General features: G+C 40.5%; 1 protein-coding gene across 1 annotated transcript in view; it reads left to right on the forward strand.

Moving 5' to 3' along the window:
* Positions 1-27,710, forward strand: part of LOC138674481 (solute carrier family 23 member 1-like) — a 994,669-nt gene that overhangs the window by 322,477 nt on the left and 644,482 nt on the right. Inside the window, exon 8 of the mRNA XM_069762318.1 lies at positions 10,943-11,099. Coding sequence (XP_069618419.1) covers positions 10,943-11,099 — 157 coding nt within the window. The remainder of the gene's footprint in view (positions 1-10,942; positions 11,100-27,710) is intronic.

Genomic DNA, 27,710 nt, shown 5'->3' on the forward strand with positions numbered 1-27,710 from the left:
AGGTGCCTCACAGAATTTTATAACATGGGACATTGAAATATATCATTTTAGTGGTAAAAATGATTTTTTTTTCTGCTGCAAATTTTGGCCGTTACACAGGGGTTAATAGGTGAAATGTATCCCACAATATTTTGTTCAATTTCTTGCGTTGTTATTCTGTATGTCCTCATAAACTACTGTTTGCCACATGATGGTCTTAGAAGGAAAGAACACTATTTGGCTTTTAAAACACATATTTCGCGAGCATAGTTCACGAGCGACACTTGCAAAGTCTAAAAGGTACCAGAACAGCAGGAAAACTCCAAAAGTGGAGTTGGAATGCACTACCTAGGTTAATACGATTAATCCCCAATCCCCACAGTTTTAAGCGTGCCCTAAAAACTCATTTGTTCAGACTGGCCTACCGCCTCAATGCATTAACCTAACGATCCCTGTGTGGCCTATTTAAAAAAAACAAAAAAAAAACAATCAGGTTCCTCGCATCATGTTCTCATTCACTTTATGCAGTATTAGCCCTCTGTGTCTGTACTGCTACATACTTAGGCTGTTGACTGGTTCATGCAGCTTTACATGAACACCTGAGCCTTACACTATGGCCGGTCCGAATAACTAAAGCAATTGTTACCATCCACCTCTCGTGTCTCCCCTTTTCCTCATAGTTTGTAAGCTTGCGAGCAGGTACTCCTTCCTTTTGGTATCCATTTTGAACTGTGATTTTTGTTATGCTGTAATGTCTATTGTCTGTACAAGTCCCCTCTATAATTTGTAAAGCGCTGCGGAATATGTTGGCGCTATATAAATAAAAATTATTATTATTATAAAAGTGAACCCACTGTAGAAATTGCAACTCTCAATGGTTTCATCTATGGCTCCAGTGACGTGATGCTTTTTTTTTTTTACGGAGAATTGCAAATATGCCAGCTTAGTGCCCATACATTGTGCCACAATACAGTGTAAAGCCCCGTATATTGTAACACCCCATACATTGTGCCCAGCTTGTATTTCTGGAGATACACACTCCATACATTGTTAAATGTGCTCTCCCAGCTATAATAGTGAAATCAAATAAATCTCAAACGGCCCAAATTTTTATTTTATTATATAGTTTCTCTTCCCTTGAGGCACATGAATACGTATATGAAAAAGAGAAAAAAAAGCAGAGAAATGCCAAGACCAAGGTGCAACACTGTTATTAAGAGCAATGCTTTTATTGAATAATTATTTAATTTGTTAAATCATACAAAATTATAAAAGTAGACGCTGAAAATGCAGTTACAGACAACAATTACAATTGGTGGGTGAGCTTGTTGAAATATATACAGTACAGACCAAAAGTTTGGACACACCTTCTCATTTAAAGATTTTTCTGTATTTTCATGACTATGAAAATTGTACATTCACACTGAAGGCATCAAAACTATGAATTAACACATGTTGAATTATATACTTAACAAAAAAGTGTGAAACAACTGAAAATATGTCTTATATTCTATGTTCTTCAAAGTAGCCACCGTTTGCTTTGATGACTGCTTTGCACACTCTTGGCATTCTCTTGATGAGCTTCAAGAGGTAGTCACCGGTAGTCAATCTTGAAGGAGTTCCCAAAGATGCTTAGCACTAGTTGACCCTTTTGCCTTCACTCTGCGGTCCAGCTCACCCCAAACCATCTCGATTGGGTTCAGGTCTGGTGACTGTGAAGGCCAGGTCATCTAGCGTAGCGCCCCATCACTCTCCTTCTTGGTCAAATAGCCCTTACACAGCCTGGAGCTGTGTTTGGGGTCATTTTCCTGTTGAAAAATAAATGATGGTCCAACGAAACGCAAACCGGATGGAATAGCATGCCACTGCAAGATGCTGTGGTAGCCATGCTGGTTCAGTATGCCTTCAATTTTGAATAAATCCCCAACAGTGTCACCAGCAAAGCACCCCCACACCATCACACCTCCTCATTCATGCTTCACGGTAGGAACCAGGTATGTAGAGTCCATCCGTTCACCTTTTCTGCATCGCACAGAGACACAGTGGTTGGAACCAGAGACCTCAAATCAGACGAAAGCACAGATTTCCACTGGTCTAATGTCCATTCCATGTGTTCTTTAGCCCAAACAAGTCTCTTCTGCTTGTTGCCTGTCCTTAGCAATGGTTTCCTAGCAGCTATTTTAGCATGAAGGCCTGCTGCACAAAGTCTCCTCTTAACAGTTGTTGTAGAGATGTGTCTGCTGCTAGAACTCTGTGTGGCATTGACCTGTTCTAATGTGAGCTGCTGTTAACCTGTGATTTATGAGGCTGGTGACTCGGATAAACTTATCCCCAGAAGCAGAGGTGTCTCTTGGTCTTCCTTTTATGGGGCGGTCCTCATGTGAGCCAGTTTCTTTATAGCGCTTGATAGTTTTTGCCATTGCACTTGGGGACACTTTCAAAGTTTTCCCAATTTTTCGGACTGACTGACCTTCATTTCTTAAAGTAATGATGGCCACTCATTTTTCTTTACTTAGCTGCTTTTTTCTTGCCATAATACAAATTGTAAGTCTATTCAGTAGGACTATCAGCTGTGTATCCACCAGACTTCTGCACAACACAACTGATGGTCCCAACCCCAGTCACCAAAGCAAAACGTGGCTACTTTGAAGAACCTAGAATATAATACATAATTTCAGTTGTTTCACACTTTTTTGTTAAGTATATAATTCCACATGTGTTAATTCATAGTTTTGATGCCATCAGAAAAATCTTTAAATGAGAAGGTGTGTCCAAACTTTTGGTCTGTACTGTATACAGTGTATATATATATATATATATATATATATATATATATATATATATATATATATATATATATATATATATATATATATATACACAGTTGTGCTCAAAAGTTTATGAAAAATACCAAAACTTTTAAGCCACTCATGGCTAGTGGTTGAGTGAAGCCATTTATTGTCTAACTACTGTGTTTTCTCTTTTTAAATCATAATGACAACCCAAATCATCCAAGTGACCCTGATCAAAAGCTTGCATGCCCTGGTGATTTTGGCCTGATAGCATGCACATAAATTGACACAAATGGATTTGAATGTCTACTAATGGTAACCTGTGACCTGTTTGCTTGTAATCAGTGTGTATGCATAAAAGCTGACTGAGTTTCTGGGATCCAGACAGACTCTTTCATCATTCACCCAGCTACTGACATTTCTGGATTTTGAGTCATGGGGAAAGCAAAAGAATTGTCAATGGATCTACAGAAAAAGGTAGTCCAACTGTATAAAACAGGAAAAGGATACAAAAAGGTATCCAAGGAATTGATAATACCGGTCAGCAGCGTTCAAACTGTGATTAACAAATGGAAAGTCAAGGCCTCTGTAAAAACAAAACCACGGTCACATAGACCAACAAAAATGTTGTCTACAACTGCCAGGAAAATTGTTTGGGATGCAAAGAAAAACCCACAAATAACATCAGCTGAAATACACAACTCTCTGAAAACTAGCAGTGTGGCTGTTTCAAGTTACCCAATAAGGAGGCACTTAAAGAAAAATGGGCTAATGGTTAAGTTGCCAGAAGAAAGACGTTACTGTACAAGTTCCACAAAGTATCTTGCCTACAATACGCAAAGCAGCACAGATACGAGTCTCAAAACTTCTGGAACAAGGTAATTTGGAGTGATGAGACCAAAATTGAACTTTTTGGCCACAACCATAAACGTTCCCTTTGGAGAGAGGTCAATAAGGCCTATGATGAAAGGAACACCATTCCTACTGTAAAGCACGGAGGTGTATTGCTTATGTTTTGGGAATGTTTGAGCTACAAAGGCACAGAATACTTGGTCAAAGTTGAAGGAAAGATGAATGCAGCATGTTATCAGCAAATACTGGAGGCAAATTTGCACTTATCAGCCCAGAAGCTGAACATGGGACGTACGTGGATGTTCCAACATGACAACAATCCAAAACACAAGGCCAAATAGACCTGTCATTGACTACAGCAGAACAAAGTGAAGGTTCTGGAATGGCGATCTCAGTCTCCTGACTTCAATATTATTAAGCCACTCTTAGGATATCTCAAGCGCGCAGTTCATGCTAGACAGCCCAGGAATTTACAGGCACTAGAGTCTTTTTGCCAAGTAGAGTGGGCAGCTTTACCATCTGAGAAAATAAAGAACCTCATCCACAATTACAACAAAAGATTTGAAGCTGTCATTGATGTTAGAGGGGCGCAATACACGGTGTTAAGAAATGGGGTATGAGAACATTTTATCAGGGTCATTTGGATGTCTTGAGTTGTCATTATCATTTAAAAAGAGAAAACACAGTAGTTTGACAATAAATAGCTTCACCCAACCACTACCAATCAGTGGAGAAAAAGTTTTGGTGTTATTATTCATATTCTCTGAAAAAAGGCCAAAAAAGCAAAACTTCTGCATGGATATGTAAACTTTTGATTACAACTGTATGAATATATGAGTGAATGTAATAAGATATGAATTACCATAGGGATAGTTCATTAATGGCTTCAGGGGTGCATTTTACAGAACAAGAGAAGCAGAGCTATTAAATTTAATATACACTGCTCAAAAAATAAAGGGAACACTAAAATACAACATCCTATATATCTCTGAATGAAATATTCCAGTTGCAAATTTTTATTCATTGCATAGTGGAATGTGTTCAGAACAATAAAACATAATAAGAATTATGAATGTAAATCAAAATGAATATTCCATGGAGGTCTGGATTTGGAATGACACTCAAAATCAAAGTGGAAAATCAAATTACAGGCTGATCGAACTTCATTGGAAATGCCTCATGACAAGGAAAAGATGCTTAGTATTGTATGTGGCCTCCACGTGCCTGTATGATCTCCCTACTGTACACCTGTGAAATCAAACTTCTGTGAAATCAAACTGTCCACTTGGGAAGCAACACTGTTTGACAATCAATTTCACATGCTGTTGTGCAAATGGAATAGACAACAGATGGAAAAATTTGGAAATTATCAAGACACCTTCAATAAAGGAATGGTTCTGCAGGTGGGGACCACAGACCAACTCTCAGTACCAATGCTTTCTGGCTGATGTTTTGGTCATTTTTGAATGTTGGTTGTGCTTTCACTCTCGTGGTAGCTTGAGACAGACCCTGCAACCCACACAAGTGGCTCAGGTAGTGCAGCTCATCCAGTATGGCACATGGGTTCCTTCTAATGCAGGACAATGCCAGACCTAATGTGGCTGGAGTGTGTCAGCAGTTACTGCAAGATGAAGGCATTGAAGCTATGTACTGGCCTGCCCGTCCCCCAGACTTGAATCTGATTGAACACATCTGGAACATCATGTCTCACACCATCCACCAACATCACATTACACCACAGACTGTCCAGGAGTTGGCAGATGTTTTAGTCCAGGTCTGAGAGGAGATCGCTCAGGAGAACATCTGCCTCCTCATCAAGAGCATGTCCAGGCATTGTAGGGAGATCATACAGGCACGTGAAGGCCACACACACTACTGAGCATCATTTCCTTGTCTTGAGTCACACTGAAGTTGGATCAGCCTGTAACTTCATTTTCTACTTTGATTTTGAGCATCATTCTAACTCCAGACTTCCGTGGGATATAAGTTGTGATTTACGATGATCATTTTTAGGTTTTATTGTTCTCAACACATTCCACTATGTAATGAATAAAGATTTACAACTGGAATATTTAATTGAGTGATATCTAGAATGTGGGATTTTAGTGTTCGCTTTATTTTTTGAGCAGTGTATATTACATAGAAGGAAGAAAAGCACACAATTCAGCAGCTGTGTACTGTAAAATCACAGCAGGAGCCGACAGGATAGAATAGATGGATTACATGAAGTAAACACACATAGAATAGATAGATATACACATGTTAGTTTCATATACAATTAGTACAGTGTGTGCAGCTTACTGTACATGTATTTAATTATACAGGCAAAAAGGCAAAAAACGAAGGCAGCACACCAGTCCAAGATAAATAAATGTGATTATTTAATTGCCCAAAATGGCAACGTCTCGGCTCAGGATTATGAACCAAAATGTCGCCATTTTGAGCAATTAAAAAATCACATTTTTTCATCTTGGACTGTTGTGCTGCCTTTGTTTTTTGCCCGTGTATGTAAGTTTGGTTATTGCCTTAGAGGCATGGCATCAAGGACTACTATTTGCCTGTGCTGCTTATCGCTTTCTTCTCTTTGTATTTCATTATATATACAGGGGTTGGACAAAATAATGGAAACACCTAATGTTTTGAACAGAGCAGAAGAAAAGTGCGGCACTCACCCTTTATGCTGTGGAATTCGTGTTCTTTATTTGGAAAATTGCAATAGTAGCATAAAATACATCCGTTAGGACATCAGTTCAAACAGGAGGGTGCGGGAGTGGAGAAAGGACAAAGGCCGTTTCGCACGGTGTGTGCTTCAAAGGGTCCTCAGTCAAGAGGTACTGTCTCCAAAGTAATGACTGCATTTGAAAAAGAAAGAAAAACATCCGCAGCAAAGCACAGGTCAGGCCGAAAGTCAAAGTTGACTGAGAGAGACCGTCGGACTCTAAAGCGAGTTGTGAGAGAGGATCACAAGACCACGGCTCCGAAAATCACTGCTGAGCTCAATGAACACCTACAGAACCCAGTTTCCATGAAAACTGTTCATCGGGAGCAGCACAAATCTGGATTTCACAGAAGAGCTGCAATTAGAAAACCGCTGCTCTCAATGACAAATGTTTCCAAGTGTTTAGAGTGGTGTAGAAAACTTCAGAAAGGAAAGTGGAAACATGTGATATTCTCAGACGACTCATCATTTACCCTATTTCCGTCCTCCGTCCGAGTGTACGTTTGGAGACAGCCGAAAGAAGCATTCCATCCAGAGTGCCTTCCCCCAACCGTAAAACATGGTGGAGGTTCTGTGATGATCTGGGGTGCTGTTTCATGAAGATCCGCTGGGCCAGTGATATCCCTTCATGGAAGAATTAACAGCTGAGATTATTTAGGCATTTTGGGCGACCAAGTGCATCCAATGGTTCAAGCACTGTTCCCGGGGAAACGCCATCTTTCAGGATGATAATGCACCAATTCATACAACTAGAATCGTTAAAGCATGGAACGAGGAACATTCTAATGAGGGAGAGGTTGCCGCAGCTTCATCAGAAGAAGGGATATAGTTAGGGATGGAAGATTAAGCCCCAAAACTGCTTGTGCTGTAGCGATTTCTACTGTCCAGCATCACCATTTGTTTGCAGGGACAGTGGAGGCTATATTTTTTGCATCATCTCTGTAGCTTATTAGGCTGCCTTATAAGGCTCCCTGATAGCTGCATTGCTGTTTGCACGCCGCTGTGCAAACCAACTGCTTTTTTAAAAGCAAAAATCCTGTTGCTCCTTTCTGCACAGTTATCTTGTTTATTTGTCCACACTTTTGTGTGCAGCAGTCGCTTTTATTGCTGCCATACGTTTCCTGAGATAATTGTAGGGAGATTGAAATTGTACTACAGTCCTTGTATTTTCTCATATATCTTCCAGCCACTTTCTGCCACTTAGATTGTGTTGTTTTATACACTGGGCCTGAGTTTTGGGTCAGTCTCCCCCCCAAAAAAGCCCCCCAAGCCATAAGAAGTCCAGTTTGCAGTTTGCAAACCGCCACATGGGGAACACAACTAGCAGGTGGAAGAAGGTGCTCTGGTCAGAAGAAATTAAAGTAGAACTTTTGGGGGCTAAATGAAAAAATGCTATGTTTGATGGAAACCTAACACTGCACATCATCTTGAAAACATCATCCCCACTGTTAAACATGGTAGTAGAAGCATCATGCTGTGGGCAAGCTTTACTTCAGCAGGGACATAGAAGCTAGTCAGTCAGAGTTGATGGAAAGATTGATGGAGCTAAACACAGGGCAATCGGGGAAGAAAAACTGATAGAGGCTGCAAAAACTTTCAGCCTGGACCATAGGTTCACCTTCAAGTAAGACAACAACCCTAAGCATACTGCTAGAGCTACAATGGAATGGTTTAGATTAACCTTCGTCCGGCTGAGTAGGTACAATTGTAACTATTCCTTTTTAAAATTGCAATAACTTTTTTTTTCAAAAAGCCGTAGAGGGCTGAAATTTCGTGACATCTCTGCAGATTTGGTCCAGAATATATTGGCCAAATTTCAATAAAATATATATGAAGGTACAATTGTACCTCTGCAGCCTGATAACGTTGTAAAATTATTTAGCCTGACGGAAGTTAAAGCATAGTCATATGTTTGACTGGCTCAGTCAAAGTCCAGTCTCATTGAGAATATGTGGCAGAACTTGAAATTGTTGTTCACAGATGCTCCACATCCAAATTTATTGCGCTTGACCTAGTTTGTAAGATAAAATGGGTGAAAATTTCAGCCTCTAGATGTGCAAAGCTGATAAAAAACATACTCCAAAAGACTTGCAGCAGTAATTGCAGGGAAAGGTACTTCTACAAAGTATTGACTCAAGGAGGCTGAACACAAATGCAAGTCACAATTTTCAGATTTTGATGTTTAATATATATAGAAAACCATGTATCATTTTCTTTATACTTCACAAATACTTGCTACTTTGTTTAGGTATATCACAAAAAAAACATTTAAGTTTATGGGTGTAATGTGAAAAAATATGGAAAAGTTCATAAATATGAATACATTTTCAAAGGCACTGTATATGTAGTATTTCGTAGAATTATGCCCGAGCTGAAGAGTACCACATAAAGAAACACTCCCAATAAATATTTTTAATGACCCGCAGTATTGTCGAGATCCATAACTTTTCCATCACGTGGTTCTACTTCCAACTTCTTCTGTACAGAAGGAGTGTTGCTTATCTCCATAGCCACCAATTTGAGCCTTGAGCTAGAGACATTGGAGGAATATCCTCAGGGAGTTTGATAAGGCCTCCTAGCGTCCAGCACAACTTGTACTTGCTTCTGCTAGCAGTCCACTGCACTTTGAACTCGCCTAAGCAACTGTCACCAACAAACTCTACTCACTGACTAAACCAGGAAGTGGTTGCCTTTTACTGGCTCTAATCTTTCCAATTTTGGGCTGGACCAATCATTAACTGTCCTTTTACTCTGTCTGCCCCAGCAATTGGTTGTTGGGCAAACTTAACCTGTGCACTATACTTCTTATATCTAGTATGCCCACAACTGAATCTTTCCCCTTTCTAACTGAATCTCTAAGTCTTATGCTATGCCTCATAATCTAAATCTAACCCTAGTCATTCTCTATATACGATAGATAGTTCACATTACACATTAATCATATTGTATTAGAGTAACTGTATCACTTAGTGCCTATAGAACTCTATTCAGTTTCAAAAATCACATTACTCACAAAATACAATCAAACCACATCACGACATATATTTAAATATACTCCTTACAGACATAGTCTTTAAGGGGAGAGGCATATGAGGTCTCCTGCCACACCCTTATAATCAAACTGTGGACCATACAGAAACCACAGTACTCATGAGTTGCAGTCCATATCACAAATGAACATTTACACCCAGCTACTTTATAGGTCATGACTTCTCTAATTTGAGTATTTCAAGTCCTTTTTGTCTCCATCTGGTCCGAATGCCATTATTTCAGCTCATCTCCAGTCTTCTGAAACACATCCTGACACTGCATCATTAATTATAATGTCCCTGAATAAAGAAATATGCCCTGTTCTTTGCCCCTAGGTAAATAATCCCCTTTCAATGTGATACCTACATAAGATATTTCCCCCACACTGTCTTACTTATGGTACATGGCTTACACAATATCCTCTTCTATAAAATAATGTTTCTGCATCATACTCCCTTATTAGCTATGACTGTCATATTGTCCGCCCTTGTTAGCTATCATCGCCACACTGTCACTTTCTTCAGTTTCCCCCCACGCTACTAACTTTCCATACTAACCCATTCTTCACACTTTCCCCTCACACATTATGACCCCCAAAATGCATAATCTCTATATTAGGTCCCCTTCTCACACTTTTCCCTTCCTGCATACCGTCCCATCTATACTCTCCTCTGACACTGTTAACCTATTCTACCCATGCTTTATACTGTCCCCTCTCAATGTACCTTCCATTGCACAATATTTAAACATTGTCCCCACTTCACACTTTTCCTTCCATACTGTAACCTCACATTATGTATCCCCCAATAAAGCTCCCTGGTATTTTTGGCACCACTCAAGTGCTTATTCTCCTGTTTTCATCTCTTCTTTGTGGCACAATAGTGATATCAGCAGAGTAACCAGGTGACCTCACCATGCTACTGCACATCACTTTGCCCCTGGACATGCTGAAGGTCAGAGATTCAATCGTACTTTGGTCTGAAAGACTGGAGTGGAATTTACATTAGTGGACCAGCCTTTTACTGATGAGCTTGTTAAACTGAAAAATTCTAATCTTGCTTCCCGAGAGACACTTTAACCGCCACAGAGGCAACCATATAGTGATCCCCCTGTTGACTGCTTCCTGGATACTTGCCCCACATGCCCCTCCCCAGTTAAGTCCCTGCAGGGTGAACGGGATGCATGACAGTCTTGGTCTTCTTTAGCAGAAGTGAAATGCAGGCAACATTTCTTTCCCCACTTTAATTTTTCCAACCACAGAGCTGGATCAAAGCAATCCAGGAATTTCTGTTGTACTGAACAGTGAGAAGTTTATATGGGGTAGGAAAATCATTTTTAAGCATGTGTTTGGCAGGAGCACTTCTAACTAATAATATTCTACTGCCCCTCTAACATGTCACATTCTGCCCATTGAGGTTAAATGCTCAACTTGCCTGATAGCAGTTTTGGCCCTAATCTGTTCTTAACTTCGAAAAATACAAGTAACGTACATAATGTACAGTATATAAAAATGTGCACAATTTCATCATTTACGTTAGGAAAATGTTTAACTTTTTTTTTTTTTAATTAGGTATTACTAGGGATGTGTTTATCCTGGCTGATCTGTTACATATTAACACTCTTCAATGTGTTTCCAAGAAACCTAACAGACTATGGATTTGCTGCTAGGACTGATATTAACATTGATGCAATTGTCAACTCTCCCTGGTTTCATATTCCATATCCAGGTATGTTAAAATCTCCTCTGATTGTTTCATTCTAAAACAGTTACTCGCTATGATGGTAAAGAAATGGAGTGAGAATGCGAGCACAATTAGAAAACAAATGGAAGGGTGTGCATTAATTAATTTATTTTACTTATATAGTATAGAGCCATTACAGACATCATCAATACCGTATTTTTCATTCTATAAGACGCACCGGACCATAAGACGCACTCCAAAATAGCAGAAAAAAGATTTTTATAAGATGGGGGTCCGTCTTATTGTCTGAATTTAAGGTATCTTCCCTGAGAGCCGGTGGTGGTACAGCGGGGTTCACAGAAGGCAGGGTCCCTTCCGCAGGAAGCTGGTGGTGGCAGAAGTGGGGCAATGCTGCAGTCCCCAGGTGTGATCCTGTGGGTCCGGCGTCAGCTGTGAGGTAGAGCTGGAGCAGGGTCCCATCCTCAGGATGCCAGCGTCTGCAGAAGAGGGGCAATGCTGCAGTCCCAGAGTGCGATGCTGCAGATCATAGAGCAGGGTCCCTTCTTCAGGATGCGGGCAGCAGAAACGTGGCAATGCCACGTCCCGATGTCCACAGTGAGCAGAGCTGAGTGCATCACCAGTTTCCATGCGGCCATCTTCCTAAAGCCGTGGGCTGCCAGAGGCTTCAGGAAAATGGTTGCCGAAGAGTGCACGTGTGCAGATTGAGATCTCGGCGGCCATTTTCCTGAAGCCAAGTGCCGCCGAGATTTCAAAATGTGCACACTCGGCCTCCGGTAGCAATTTTCCTGAAGCCTCTGGCGGCCCACAGCTTCAGGAAGGTGGCCACAGTGAAACCGGTGAGGCACTCTGCTCACCGTGGACACCAGGGTGCGACGCCGCCACATTTCTGTCACCGGCATCCTGAAAAAGGGACCCTGCTCAGGTGCACTTCGCAGCGCCCACCACCGCAGCATCACCACACCTCTGCTGCAACCTCCCGGCATCTTATAGTCTGAAAAATAACGTATGTCTTTAGAGTATGGGAGGAAATCCATGCAAACACAAAGAGAATTTGCAAATTCCTTTATGGGCTATGCACCCTGGATCCCAGTGCTGCAAAGCAGCAGTGCTAACCAATGAGCCCCCATGTTAATTAATTTTTGTTAATTTTTAAAGAAATGCACATGGCCACCTTCAAAATTTTGGCTTTTTACAGTGAAGCTACTATGGCCCTCTGTCTGAGGTTAAATGTCATAGAAATATATCTGTGATGGATATAGTACGCTCAATCATTACTACAAAATAAGGTATTGTCTGCAGTACTGAGTTTGCAGGTATAGTTAAAGATACACCTCCCATGAATAACTGTCAGGTTTTGGAATCAATATGATAACCAGTGAATATCAGTGATTAATGATATCTGCATACATAGTAGATTTTCCACAAAGTATTCACACAAAAAATCTTAATTGTGTCACGAGTGGATTTTTATTACAAATGCCCTATTAACTACATAGGGTGGTCCAACCGCCAATGAATTTTATACAAAGAATTGAGCATGAAAATTTTCTGCAAAGTGTATATGAGATTTTTTACTTCTCATCTACTTAACTGGTAGTTTAAAATGCTGTATCTGTGCAGAAAATCCGCAACAAAAATGTTCACTGTGTACATTTATACTGAGCATCAGGGCTTGTTCACACCAGCATATACATTGGACAAGTGTTATCTGACCAATGTTATTCAAGTCTATGAGAAAACATCATGCTGCACTCGGATGACATGTGTGTACAGTCTGGTTTCTGTGGACACACAGACTGAAGAAGATGGAGAAATTTTGTTCTCCATCTACTCCTCATCTGAGAATCAGAGCACACTATCCTGACATTAGGATTAAACTCTGATCACAGTTTTATCAGAGCGTCATTTTCATAATCGGTCAAATTCTATGGCCACCTGAACATAGCCTCAGATTTGCAAATGCACATTGTGACACTTGTAAATTTCACCTCTCATTGACAAGCCACGAAGCAGGGAAGTCAAGTGGTACGGGGTCAAATACCAAGAGAGATCATCATAAACAGAAAGGCAAGATAAAGGAGTAAACAGCTAACAGTCCCAGGTCAGAATTTCAGTGAGCTAGTGGATTGAGACAAAGGGTCTATAAAAATGGATGATCAAAAGCAAGGTCCAAGGTCGGTCAGCAAAAGATCAGAATAACAGAGCACAAGAAAACCAGGCAGATACACTACCGAACTAAAGCTACAACTGGCAATGATCTACCGTTGTCAGCTAAGTTAGTAGCCAGTCCATCATTCAGTATGAGAGACAACTGGATGAAATAGATGGCTGGGCTGTCACTCACAATACTTAAAACCCACTACCACTGATTGGGCTACTGGGCTGTCATTCACAATACTGACAGCCCAGCATGCCCCTGCCACTGATAGAGCAGCTGGGCTGTCATTCACAAACTGCCAGCCCAGCACACCCATGTATTTTATAGGGCGGCTGAGCTATCACTTACTACGTCCCTAGGACCTCATGAAAAGCAGGTGTCATGGAGTTATCAAGACAGTGTGGAGCCAGAAGACCACGGCATCTGATTGCTCCTACTCTGGCACTGAGAAGAAACACTTCTCCTTTATTTGAAAGAAGTTTATTACTTCAGGCAGAACAAGGGTAAATCGGGCATGTTGGAAATCCCTGTGCTCACAGCTGAGCTCGGTTAGCCACTCCTTTCCCCTTTATAATCTGGGCTCTGTTTACAAATCCTTGTCAGAGCTAGCATTTGTTGCATGGCTATTGGTGGGAGATAGGTTTGTATGAGGAGAGTTGTAGTAGTTATCAGTGACTGTTGCTTGGTTTATATGTGTGGTAATTTCCTATCCTTCTTTAATTTGGTTTATTCCCCTACCTCCACACCCAGGTGCATTCCTTTGTTATATGTGAGTAAATATTTTGTAAGCCTGCAGTTTTCTGTTAACCCTTGCTTCTGTTGCATTGTTTGTCGGGTTGGTGTACTACGGTGCACAGTTGTGTCCCTCTTCCCTGGGTGGGGGAAGAGAACAGATGGAGGGCTAACTCAGGAGATAAAGCAAGGGTGGAGGCCCCGGCATCTTCACCTTCAGAAGTATCGCAGGGAGTAGGGTGATCTAGAGTGCCCCTAGTGTTACAGACAAGGAAGGAGCCCCTGATTCTGGGTCACCCAACAGCTGTGTCATGATAGCAGGGCTGTGACACACATCTAATGGAGTGATTGGCTTAATCACAAGTCATCTTGCTGACAATTGACAAAATTGGGGGATTGGCTTTCTGATGTCATTTGAAGTTATAAAAATGCATTATAAATTGCTTTTGTATCTATGTTATCACATTACCCCAGAATATGCCAGTGCCACAGAAACAAATGTAAAGAGAGACTTTAATTGAAATATTTTAATCCACAACACATAGTCCTGTTGAGCTAATTTGAGGCTAGGGTCCGTTGGAGTGAAAGGCATGCCAGTATAGCTCATCTGATGTGCTTTCTAAAATATGCAGCAGCTTTCCTTAGCATCATTAGGAAATTAGGGATTATCCCATTCTTCATACTTGGAAATTATTGAATTGTGCTTGCAAGCAAGCAATTTTGAAACTTACTGAGTAATAAAATTTGACCATTCAGACCCCAGAGCACAATAATCGAAAAATGTAGAAAATAAATAAATGACTCACCATACCGTTCACCTCTCCGGACCCTCTGCTCTTCAGAATGTCTTTTTATCTAGCTTTGTATAATAATTACGATGGTTTAGTTTTACTGGTTTATTTAGATTCTATTCTTTATTGGAAAATGTCAATTTCTTTATCTGAATTTATAATCTTTTCAGTAGGAAAATGATGACAGAATAAATGTTAACATAGACATAGCCATAGTACGGTAGCTTGCGTAGTGAACACATTTAGTGTTCTTTTTTTTTCTTGAGCAGCTGGTTTTAAAATAAAACAGACAGACTTTTCAAGATTTGTTTCAGGGAAAGCGACATTCCAACAGCCATTATACCTCTTTAATCCTTCCCTTGTATGGTTCTTGCTAATAGAGATCAGACGGGTTTTCATTTGGGTCAGTACAATGATGTTAGCAACATGCGCAATAACATTGAAAATAATGAAAATAGGGTTTGCCTCCTGAAATACAGATCACTAAAAAGTATTATTGCTAATTTTTTCCCCTTATTTCATCACTGAATTTCATTGCATTTGTTATTGCATGATTTAGTGGCCTTTAGGTATGTTTAAAGCCAAGTTAACGTGTTTTGTATTTGTATTTGTTTAGATAATTTACAAGGATAATAAAACACCTTGCTTTCTTCACTTTCAAAGTATTATAAGAACCTGATAAAGACAAAGGACACGTAGATCGTGTAGTCACTGTACCTCGCATTTTGCACTTACAGTAACTTATACTGTAAATCATCAATAATATAATTTAAGGCGAACATGCAAAAAGATCAATCGGTCATCTACATTGGGTAACATTTAGCTTCCCTTTCCATGTTTAACCGAACACTGTATCATCTGTACAAAAAGATTATTCCTGCAGCAGGATTTTTGGCATATCACGTCGATTTGTCATAAAAGCCTGAATGTTGGATTTCTGACTGCCAAGAGTCCCAGCTATCTTAAGAACATGGATGGTCATTCCTGAATCCCGGTAAAGAACTGGGTAGTGATTCACAGTCAAGCTGCATTGAAACCATCAATGATCAGTGTTGCATGAAAGGTTTTGCATAGACAGTATACTGAAGAATGCAGTAGAACAATCATCAATAGAATTGTTTGATCCCTATACCATTTCATATTGTGAGCAACATATTCTCCATTCACACAAGAAGATCTGATGCTAAGAATGCCAATTTCCACATTAAAGGGAAGCTATCATCCGAAAATGGCCAACTGTTTAAATCAGGTTTTTGTGTTAAATGTAGAGATGAGCTGATTAGGAAAATTCGAATTGGCCTTTTGATGAGGTCTTTCCCAGGGAATTCTATTTGCTTAGAAAGTATTCCATTGAAATTTAATGTCCCTTATTTCCAGACCACAAGACATAATAACTGTGATATGTAAAACATAATAGAAAACTTTATACTCCTCTCACTGCTCACCTCTTTGGCACTTTCATTTCTCACCTCAACTTATCTGGCCCTCATCTCATCTTCGGATCGACGTCTGACAGCTCTGTAATCTCTGAGGTTTTGGTTCCTAGGCTGATGCTTCTGAGTTTGCACTTCTTTCCCCGCATGTGCAGTCGCTGCACAGGCAAGATCAGAAAGGGGAAAATCGGCAGAAAGTGCTAACTTCTTTAAAATTGTCTAACCAAATATTTTTCACTTCCAAGAGTATATTTTTCTTTCACAACATTTAAAATTTTACAAATAACCAAGGCAGCACCATTCCTACCTTACAATATGTAAGGTATTATGGTCAGATGGGTTTATTTGTCAGTATAACATACTGATGCACATCAACAAAGGGCCAAGTTAAGTCTTACCTTTAGTGTATTCTTTTACCAGCAGATACCCTGAACTCTATTCCCATGTACTTCTTGGACTTCTAAGTTAACAGATTGTACCTGTGACAAGAATTGGCCCTGTTTTCTATGGGTGCACTATCATGTCCAGCCTCCAGTGTATCATAAAAATAATGTAATTGCTTAACCCTTTTGTGATTTGCAAACCAGTTACGGACCTCAAAAAGGGATCATTTTTAAATCCAAGTTGAGAAACAATAACTTCTTCATGCTCAAAACATTATACCTGTATTTTCTTCCTAATTAAAGAAAGCTTTTTCAAAAGCTGTCCAAGCAATTCTATCACTTATTCATTTAGCAACGTACTAAAGATATTAATTTTTATTTGATTTATGTCTAAGAGTTCAATTTATCAATTAACATAAGAACAGAGTTATCGCTGCTTGGAGAAGTAAATTCATCATATTAGAAAATTTTACAACTTCACATCGATTTGTAAAATTTCACCTCGTACATTAAAAATTCAAGATCTTTGAAAATACTTTTAGTAGATTTAAATTGTGAGATTTTATTATTTGAAGGACATCTGTCAGTAGTATCAACAAATCTAAGCTGTCGATATTAATTAATTTGGCACATAGATTTTTTCAGCTTTTTTGCATATAAGAAAATGTGGATTTATTGGGAACCATTTATCGTATTGCAGATCTCAAGATATCGTTTGATTTAAATTTCTCTGATCTATATACCTATAGAGACGGCATAGGAGAGTTGATCCTTCTGACAAATTCCTTTACAGCTGGAGGGGGAGATTTATTTACATTTTCTAAAATACACATTGTCCAACCAATCACCTTACAGCTTTCATTTTGAATTGTACAGAAAATCTGTGCTTTGATTGGTTACTATAGACAACAAGTGTATTTTATCCCTTTATACAGTTTCATAAATCTCCATCAAAGTGTTTCTTCAAGCAAAACCATTCTTTATATACCTATTATTATTATTATTTATTTATATAGCACCATTGATTCCATGGTGCTTTACATGAGAAGGGGTTACATACAAATTACAGACATCACTTACAGTAAGCAAACTAACAATTAAAGACTGATACAGAATGGCGATGACCCTGCCCTTGCGGGCTTCCTTTCTACAGGATTATGGGGAAGGAGACAATAGGTTGAGGGTTGCAGGAGCTCCGCTGCTGGTGAGGCAGTAGCTTCGGTAGTGATGAGGAGGCAGCAGGGTCAGTGCAGGCTGTAGGCTTTCCTGAAGAGATGGGTTTTCAGGTTCCATCTGAAGGATCCGAATGTGGTTGATAGTCAGACGTGTTGGGGCAGAGATTCCAGAGGATGGGGGATATTCGGGAGAAGTCTTGGAGGCGGTTGGATGAGGAGCGAATAAGTGTGGAGGAGAGAAGGAGGTCTTGGGAGGACCGGAGATCACGTGAGGGAAGATATCAGGAGATCAGTTCAGAGATATATGGAGGAGATAGGTATACTTACTAGGAATATGTATGTATACTTGCATTAAATACATTAATTTTACAACCTTGGGTTATCTTCTGGAGGCATCACCCCATGCACAAATATCCTGTTGTAACTTCTCTTAAAAGTATTTCCATAAATTTTTCTGACTAACACAATACCACAATTTAATTTTGTTATTGTACATGTAGTTTATTCCTTAAAATGCAAGACATTTTAAATGTGCTTCACATATAGAACCCAATAAATAATTTCAGTAATTCATATTTTAAACAAAATTAACAGTAAAAGCAAAAAAGTAAGAATATCATGTCACTTTAAAGAATACATTTATTAAATTTTAACCTTCTCATATAATCATTTACGTGCCTCACTGCATAATATGAATCAGCTTTGAGCAGAGGGACAGACTATTAGGTAAGGGTGTGAAGTCACTTGAAGCTGAGGAAATCCTAACACTGAACAATATCAGGAAAATCCGGTTTACCAGTGATGATGAGCTATGTATAAGCTTTGTAAAGAAAAATGCTTTTTTACACTTTAATTAGGCTTTGAGGATTTATTAATAGAACAAGTATTTCTATGTGACCTGAAATTCCTTTAACAAAAAAAATAACCTTGCTACTGCTATTGTCCTAAACATAAGCAGAGAAATGCAACATTTAAATACTATATGCACTTTTACATTTTTTTGTTGTTGACACCTGCTTTTGAAAAATGTCTTCAGGCAAAAAATGTGTATTGCACACAACTCATTTTTGTATATGCCTCAAATACTCCATGTATACATACATAATCGATTTATGTCCGATTTATACTCCATGTACATGGTAAATGTTACACTGCCTACCATAACTACTGATTGTGAATGTGACCATCGAACACCAGTAGGGTTAGCTTTCTGGCCATATTCATCACTCAATAATCAGCTGCAACTTTAGGGTGTGCAAAGACATTATAGCATGGGGCTCACAGCTGATTCTTTCTTTGAAGTAAGACATTGTTTAAAAACAGGCAATTAAATATATTACCTCAATGACAGAATCATTTGTGATACCATGCTGTAATGTCTGTGTGGCATGCAGAACTAGTGCTAACTGCTGTTGCTTCAAAAGCATCCAGCAACTAGAAGGGTTAACACAGCCACAGGAGAGAGGGAGTGTTTAGCAGAGCCCCAGGGGTTTGTGGGAAACCTGTTTATTGTTCTGGCAGCAGCGAAAGGGAGGAGTTAGGGCCGGCGTCAGCACCCAGCGCACCCAGGCAAGTGCCCGGGCCATGGCGAGACGGGAGCCCACTGAGAACTCCCAACCATCCCGGATCAAGGGGGCAGTTCTGATTTTGAAAGTCTGCCCCACGGACAGTTACGGCCGGGATTGTACTTTTCCCACACTGCACTGACTGTGATCACCGACTGGTTGCTAAGAGATGTTGGGAACCTTCAGATGGCTGCTCTGTGCGCACAGGACCTGTGATGAGGTCACAGGAGGGGAGGAGTCAGGGGTGACATGATCAGGGGCTCCGTGTATGCAGGACTCTGCTGTGCTGATTATCATGGTGCTGGATAAGGTTAAGATTATGTGTGGGGTCAGGAAGGGTTTACAGTTTGGATGTACCAGAGCCGTGTGTGTATGTGGTGTATGAAGCAGAGCCGTGTGTGTATGAGGTGTACGGACAGCAGCCGCGTGTTTATGAGGTGTATGGAGCGGAGCCGTGTGTGTGAGATGTATAGTGCGGAGCCGTGTGTGTACGAGGTGTACGAAGAGGAGCCATGTGTGTGTATGGAGCGGAGTCACGTGTGCATAACTCCCAACCATCCCGGATCCAGCGGGACAGTCCCAATTTTGAGACTCTGTGCCTCTGTCCCGGCTGGGATCCTCCTTTTCCCGCATAGCCTCAGACCAAAAGTAATGCTGCTTTAAACTGCTAGCATGATTGCTAGCTGTGTCAGATTGGAGCAGATATAGCTCCTCGCTCCGACAGATTGGCACATGAGACACGGAGAGGTCTTTATCAGTGGTGTACCAGAGCTGCAGCAATGTGAGCAGTCAGCTGCACAGCACGGCTGGATGACATCATTCAGCACCGCGGGAGAGGAAGCTGCTGGCTGCTGCGAGGGAGCGCAGTGAGAGGTGTGTGTTTAGGTGTGTGTGTGTTGTGATGGAGAAGGAAATGATGGGGGTGTGAGGGGAAGGATGGGGGTGGGGTAACTATGTGTGGCGATTATACTGTATGTATCATGTGGGGCCATTGTACTGTACCCAGCATCATGTGTGGCCAATATACAGTATGGAGCACTGTGTGGCCATTATGCTGTGGAATTAATGGTGCTATATACATAAATAATAATAATAATACTGTATGGAGCATCATGTGTGGCCATAATACAGTATGGAGAATCATGTGGGGCCATTATACTGTATGCAGCATCATGTGTGGCCATTATACAGTATTGAGCATCATGTGTGGCCATTATACAGTATGGAGCACTGTGTGGCCATTATACAGTATTGAGCATCATTTGTGGTCATTTTACAGTATGGGGCATCATGTGGGGCCATTATACTGTACCCAGCATCATGTATGGCCATTATACAGTATGGAGCATCATGTGTGGCCATTATACAGTATGGAAAATCATGTGGGGTTATTATACTGTACTCAGCATCATGTGGGGCCATTATACAGTATGGAGCATCATGTGTGGCCATTATACAGTATTGAACATTATGTGGGGCCATTATACTGTACACAGCATCATGGGGGGCCATTATACAGTATGGGGCACTGTGTGGCCATTATACAGTATTGAGCATCATGTGTGGCCATTATACAATAAGGAGCATCATGTGGGGCCATTATACTGTACACAGCATCATGTGGGGCCATTATACAGTATGCAGCATCATGTGGGGCCATTATACATTATGGAGCACTGTGTAGCCATTATACAGTATGGAGCATCATGTGGGGCCAAAATACAATATTGAGCATCATTTGAAACCATTATACAGTATGGAGCATCATGTGGGGCCATTATACTGTACACAGCCTCATGTGGCGAAATTATACAGTATGGAGCATCATGTGGGGCCATTATACAGTATGGAGCATCATGTGGGACCAATATACAATATTGAGCATCATTTGGGATGATTATACAGTATGGAGCATCATGTGTGGCCATTATACAGTATGGAGAACTGTGTGGCCGTTAAACTGAAACTTATTAAAAACTTCCTCAGGTTCCAGATGTCTCAAGAAAGGTTAAATGCATTGACAATTCTTTCAATTGAGTCACAAGAAGCAGAATGTGTAGATTTAATCAAGTTACTGTATATGTTGTTTTGATGCTGAAAAAAACAGGAGAAAAGCTTTTTAGTAATTTTCAAATCAAATCTTTGGTTTGCCACCGAATTGCACTACTGGTTTATTTTTTTTGTTGTTTTACTAGCTCTTAAGCTGCATTTTTGCACATGTCACTTATAGGGGTCAGTCATCAGCACTACAAATTGACAGAAAAACAAAACAATGGGACAACGTATACTGATGTGTTGTGATGCTGCAACCCATTTTGCACTTTTACAAATGTTCTACGTTAATACTTTCTAATGTTTACTTTAAAAAGTTTTCCATTATAAAGTTGTCATATTCAATGTATGCAGTTTTTTCTTTGCAGCAAGTTCAGCTAACGATAATATGCCTACTGGTAACTGAGGAAGAGTGAGTAGGTCATAAAAATTGGCATATAAGGGGTTGACTTATATAAAGCCCCTCTGTTGTATGGTATTGTAGAATTTACAATAGCTATCGCTCATGTAAGAAGTGAAATCTGGCATTGTACTATACCTATATTTCTCTGCTGTATCTGTGCATCATGAATCATGGTATGTGTTAAAGGGGGGGGGGGCACTGAGACTCTTTTGCCCGGGCACTCAAAAACCTGGAGACGGCCCTGGGATGAGTGGTGTGCATCTGTGATCTCTCTCTCACAAGAGTTCAGGCAAGTGAACCATATGGATTCCATTACAGAGTGGAGTTGGGCTAACCCCTGTACTGCTAGTGGAGAAAGTCTATGAGGAGCAGGAAGATAGTTATTGGACGGTATTGTGTCACAGGGATAATCTCCCTCAGCAAACCACCCCTCCCTCCTCCATTATACTGTGGTAGAGGGAATGCTGTGTACTACTTTGCTTTTGTAAAGAGTCTTGATCTGTGCTGAACTGTGCTATCAAAAGAGACTGTTAGTCAATGTGCCTCTAACAATGAGCTGTACTGTTTATAAAGCCTGTGCTTAAGAGACTTGAATTGTACTGAATGTGCTGTGACATTAAACTACACTGTTCATGTTCATGAAGACTCTATCAATTGTATCTGTGTGTGCAAGTGGATCCCTCTTGTGCCTGAGGAAGCTGCAGTACATTGTTGCCCTGAGTAACAGTTGACTCAGAGTTCCAAAGAATTCATGAGACCCCCTATCTGAACCTAGCGGCCTACACGTAACGTCTGTTTACTCTCTTTTGCTTCCTTCCTTGCCCAGAAGCTGTGGTATGATCAGACCATGTTCCTGGATGGTTAGACATTCCCATTACGCAGTGCACAGCAAGGACACATTTAAAAATTTTTATTTAACCCCTTCATGACCCAGCCTATTTTGACCTTAATGACCTGGCCATTTTTTGCAATTCTGACCAGTGTCCCTTTAAGAGGTAATAACTCAGGAATGCTTCAACGGATCTTAGCGATTCTGAGAATGTTTTTTCAGGATATATTGGGATTCATGATAGTAGTAACTTTAGGTTGATAATTTTTGCGTTTATTTGTGAAAAATCAGAAATTTGGCAAAAATTTAGAAAATTTCACAATTTTCACATTTTTAATTTTTATTCTCTTTAACCAGAGAGTTATGTGACAGAAAATAGTTAATAAATAACATTATCCACATGTCTACTTTACATGAGCACAATTTTGGAAACCAGTGATTTCTAATTTTTACAACAAAATTTACAAAACCATTTTTTTAGGGACCACCTCACATTTGAAGATAGTTTGAGGGGTCTATATGGCTGAAAATACCCAAAAGTGACAACATTTTAAAAACTGCACCCTTTAAGGTGCTCAAAACCACATTCAATAAGTTTATTAACCCTTCAGGTGCTTCACAGCAGCAGAAGCAACATGGAAGGAAAAAATGAACATTTCACTTTTTAGTCACAAAAATAATATTTTAACCACAATTTTTTTTATTTTTACAAGGGTAAAAGGAGAAACTGGACCCTGAAAGTTATTGTACAATTTGTCCTGAGTACGCCGATACCCCATATATGGGGGGAACCACTGTTTGTGCGCACGACAGGGCTCGGAGTGTCATTTGACTTTTTGAATGAAAAATTGGCTCCAATCTTTAGTGGACACCATGTCGCGTTTGGAGAGCCCCTGTGTGCCTAAATATTGGAGCTCCCCCACAAGTGACCCCATTTTGGAAACTAGACCCCCAAGGAGCTTATCTAGATGCATAGTGAGCACTTTGATCCCCCAGGTGCTTCACAAATTGATCCGCAAAAATGAAAAAGTACTTTTTTTACACAAAAAATTTTTTAGCCTCAATTTTTTCATTTTCCCTTGGGCTACAGGATAAAATGGATACTAAAATTTGTTGGGCAATTTCTCCTGAGTACAACGATACCTCAAATCTTGGGATAAACCGCTGTTTGGGCCACGGCAAGGCTCGGAAGGGAAAGAGTGCCATTTGACATTTGAATGAAAAATTAGCTCCAATCGTTAGCGGACACCATGTCGCGTTGGGAGAGCCCCTGTGTGCCTAAACATTAGAGCTCCCCCACAAGTGACCCCATTTTGGAAACTAGATCCCCCAAGGAACTTATCTAGATGCATAGTAAGCACTTTGAACCCCCAGGTGCTTCACAAATTGATCCGTAAAAATGAAAAAGTAGTTTTTTTTCACAAAAAAATTATTTTTGCCTCAATATTTTCATTTTTACATGAGCAACAGGATAAAATGGATCCTAAAATTTGTTGGGCAATTTCTCCTGAGTACACCGATACCTCATATGTGGTCAGAAACCACTGTTTGGGCGCACGGCAGGGCTCAGAAGGAAAGGAGCACCATTTGACTTTTTGAATGAAAAATTCTCCAATTGTTAGCGGACACCATGTCGCGTTTGGAGAGCATCTGTGTGCCTAAACATTGGAGTTCCCCCACAAGTGACCCCATTTTGGAAACGACCTCCCAAGGAACTAATCTAAATGTGCGATGAGCACTTTGAACCCCCAAGTGCTTCACAGAAGTTTATAACGCAGAGTCGTGAAAATTAAAAAATAATTTTTCATTCCTCAAAAATTATTTTTTAGCCCGCAATTTTTTATTTTCACAAGTGGAACAGGAGAAATTGGACCCCCAAAAGTTGTTGTCCAGTTTGTCTTGAGTACGTTGATACCCCATATGTGGGGGAACCACTGTTTGGGCACATGTCAGGGCTCAGAAGGGAAGTAGTGACGTTTTGGAATGCAGACTTTGATGGAATGGTCTGCGGGCATCATATTACATTTGCAGAGACTCTGATGTGCCTAAACAGTAGAAACCCCTCACAAGTGACCCCATTTTGGAAACTAGACCCCTAAGGAACTCATCTAGATGTGTGGTGAGCACTTTGAACCTCCAAGTGCTTCACAGAAGTTTATAACGCAGAGCCGTGAAAATAAAAAATCATTTTTCTTTCCGGAAAAATTAGTTATTAGCCCGAAATTCTTTTTCTTCACAAGGGTAACAGGAGAAATTAGACCCCAAAGTTGTGCAATTTTTCTTGAGTACGCTTATGCCCCATATGTTTGGGTAAACCACTGTTTGGAGACCCCTGATGTGCCTAAACAGTGGAAGCCCCTCAATTCTAACTCCAACACTAACCCCAACACACCCCTACGAATCCGCAGTGGCCAATCCGCTGCGGATCCGCAGCCAAATCTGCACCGTGTGAACATATACGAAAGAAAAAGAACACAAAAACCCGAACTAATGCCCAAATGATAAATATAAGTAAATTTATTTTGGAATAAGTACACCAAATGGTAGGGGGGAAGGAAACCAAAAAGAAGGCACAATACCAAGAAGACGGGGCGATAAATAATCCTACTGTAATAATGGACACATAGTACAATTATGTTTATATATAGCCCTGCAGCACTAAAAAAATATGTACACAAAAAAAAAAAAAGAAAGAAATTGCACAAAATACAAAGAAGCAAGTTATAATATATCATGCATGGCCGTGCACCTTTAAAAATGTCCTGGGATACTAAATAGGCTAAGGTGCATTATAAAGGAATAACAAATGCCATAAAAAATAAATATATATATATATATATGTGTGTGATTTTACACTGGAATAAAGTGCAACTAGTGCTTAACAGGTGCAGCCAAGATATAAATATATGAATATAAAGTGCTGGTGTGCGGCCACCAATAATTGTGTTGATAACATAGATAGAGACAGGTACCTGCTGAGTAAGCACAGGCCACTAGAATCTATATATATAATTGTCTAAGGGTTTTTCCGTCTGTCTGTCTGTCTTTCTGTCTGTGTCTGTCTGTCCTGGAAATCCCACGTCTCTGATTGGTCGAGGCCGCCAGGCCTCGACCAATCAGCGACGGGTACAGTATCGACGTAGAAGTCCCACATCTCTGATTGGTCGAGGCCGCCAGGCAACGGGCACAGCGACGATGATGTCATAAAGGATGTAGACATCCCGCGTCTGATTGGTCGAGGCTGCCAGGCCTCGACCAATCAGCAACGGGCACAGCGACGATGATGTCATAAAGGACGTAGAAATCCCACATTTCTGATTCAGCTACGGGCACAGTATCGACGTAGATGTCATAATGGTTGCCATGGCGACGATGATGTCATAAAGGTAGCCTCGACCAATCAGCGATGGGCAGAGTCTGCCGCGAATTCTGGAATCATCATTGTCCATATACTACGGGGACATGCATATTCTTGAATACCCGATGCGTTAGAATCGGGCCACAATCTAGTTAACATATAATTATAATAATCTCTATGAGAAAATAGTAATGGGCCGGGAGCAGGTATTACCTGTGGTGCTGCCGTCTCTTGGATGTGCCGCCTCCCCTGACGAAGGCTTACGCAGAAACGCGTGTCGGGGAGCGGCACATCCAAGAGACGGCAGCACCACAGGTAATACCTGCTCCCGGCCCATTACTATTTTCTCATAGAGATTATTATAATTATATGTTAATTCTAGTGGCCTGTGCTTACTCAGCAGGTACCTGTCTCTATCTATGTTATCTATGTTATCAACACAATTATTGGTGGCCGCACACCATCACTTTATATTCATATATATTTACAGTTAGGTCCATATATATTTGGACAGAGACAACATTTTTCTAATTTTGGTTATAGACATTACCACAATGAACTTTAAACAAAACAATTCAGATGCAGTTGAAGTTCAGACTTTCAGCTTTCATTTGGGGGTATCCACATTAAAATTGGATGAAGGGTTTAGGAGTTTCAGCTCCTTAACATGTGCCACCCTGTTTTTAAAGGGACCAAAAGTAGTTGGACAATTGACTCCAAGGCTATTTCATGGACAGGTGTGGGCAATCCCTTTGTTATGTCATTCTCAATTAAGCAGATAAAAGGCCTGGAGTTGATTTGAGGTGTGGTGCTTGCATTTGGAAGGTTTTGCTGTGAAGTAAACATGCGGTCAAAGGAGCTCTCCATGCAGATGAAATAAGCCATCCTTAAGCTGCGAAAACAGAAAAAAACCCATCTGAGAAATTGCTACAATATTAGGAGTGGCAAAATCTACAGTTTAGTACATACTGAGAAAGAAAGAAAGCACTGGTGAACTCATCAATGCAAAAAGACCTGGGCGCCCACGGAAGGCAACGGTGGTGGATGATCGCAGAATAATCTCCATGGTGAAGAGAAACCCCTTCACAACAGCCAACCAAGTGACCAACACTCTCCAGGAGGTCGGCGTATCAATATCCAAATCTACCATAAAGAGAAGAATGCATGAAAGTAAATACAGAGGGTTCACTGCACGGTGCAAGCCACTCATAAGCATCAAGAATAAAAAGGCTAGACTGGACTTTGCTAAAAAGCATCTAAAAAAGCCAGCAAAGTTCTGGAAGAACATCCTTTGGATCAACCTCTACCAGAATGATGGAAAGAGAAAAGTATGGTGAAGGCCTGGTACAGCTCATGATCCAAAGCATAGCACATCATCTGTAAATGCCGGCGGAGGCAGTGTGATGGCGCGGGCATGCATGGCTGCCAGTGGCACTGGGTCACTAGTGTTTATTGATGATGTGACACAGGACAGAAGCAGCCGAATGAATTCTGAGGTATTCAGAGCCATACTGTGTGCTCAGATCCAGCCAAATGAAGCCAAACTGATTGGTTGTCGTTTCATACTACAGATGGACAATGACCCAAAACATAAAGCCAAAGCAACCCAGGAGTTTATTAAAGCAAAGAAGTGGAAAATTCTTGAATGGCCAAGTCAGTCACCTGATCTCAACCCAATTGTGCATGCATTTCACTTGTTAAAGACTAAACTTCAGACAGAAAGGCCCACAAACAAACAGCAACTGAAAATCACCAC

This window comes from Ranitomeya imitator, chromosome 4 (genome assembly GCF_032444005.1).
Source record: "Ranitomeya imitator isolate aRanImi1 chromosome 4, aRanImi1.pri, whole genome shotgun sequence".
Lineage (NCBI taxonomy): Eukaryota > Metazoa > Chordata > Amphibia > Anura > Dendrobatidae > Ranitomeya > Ranitomeya imitator.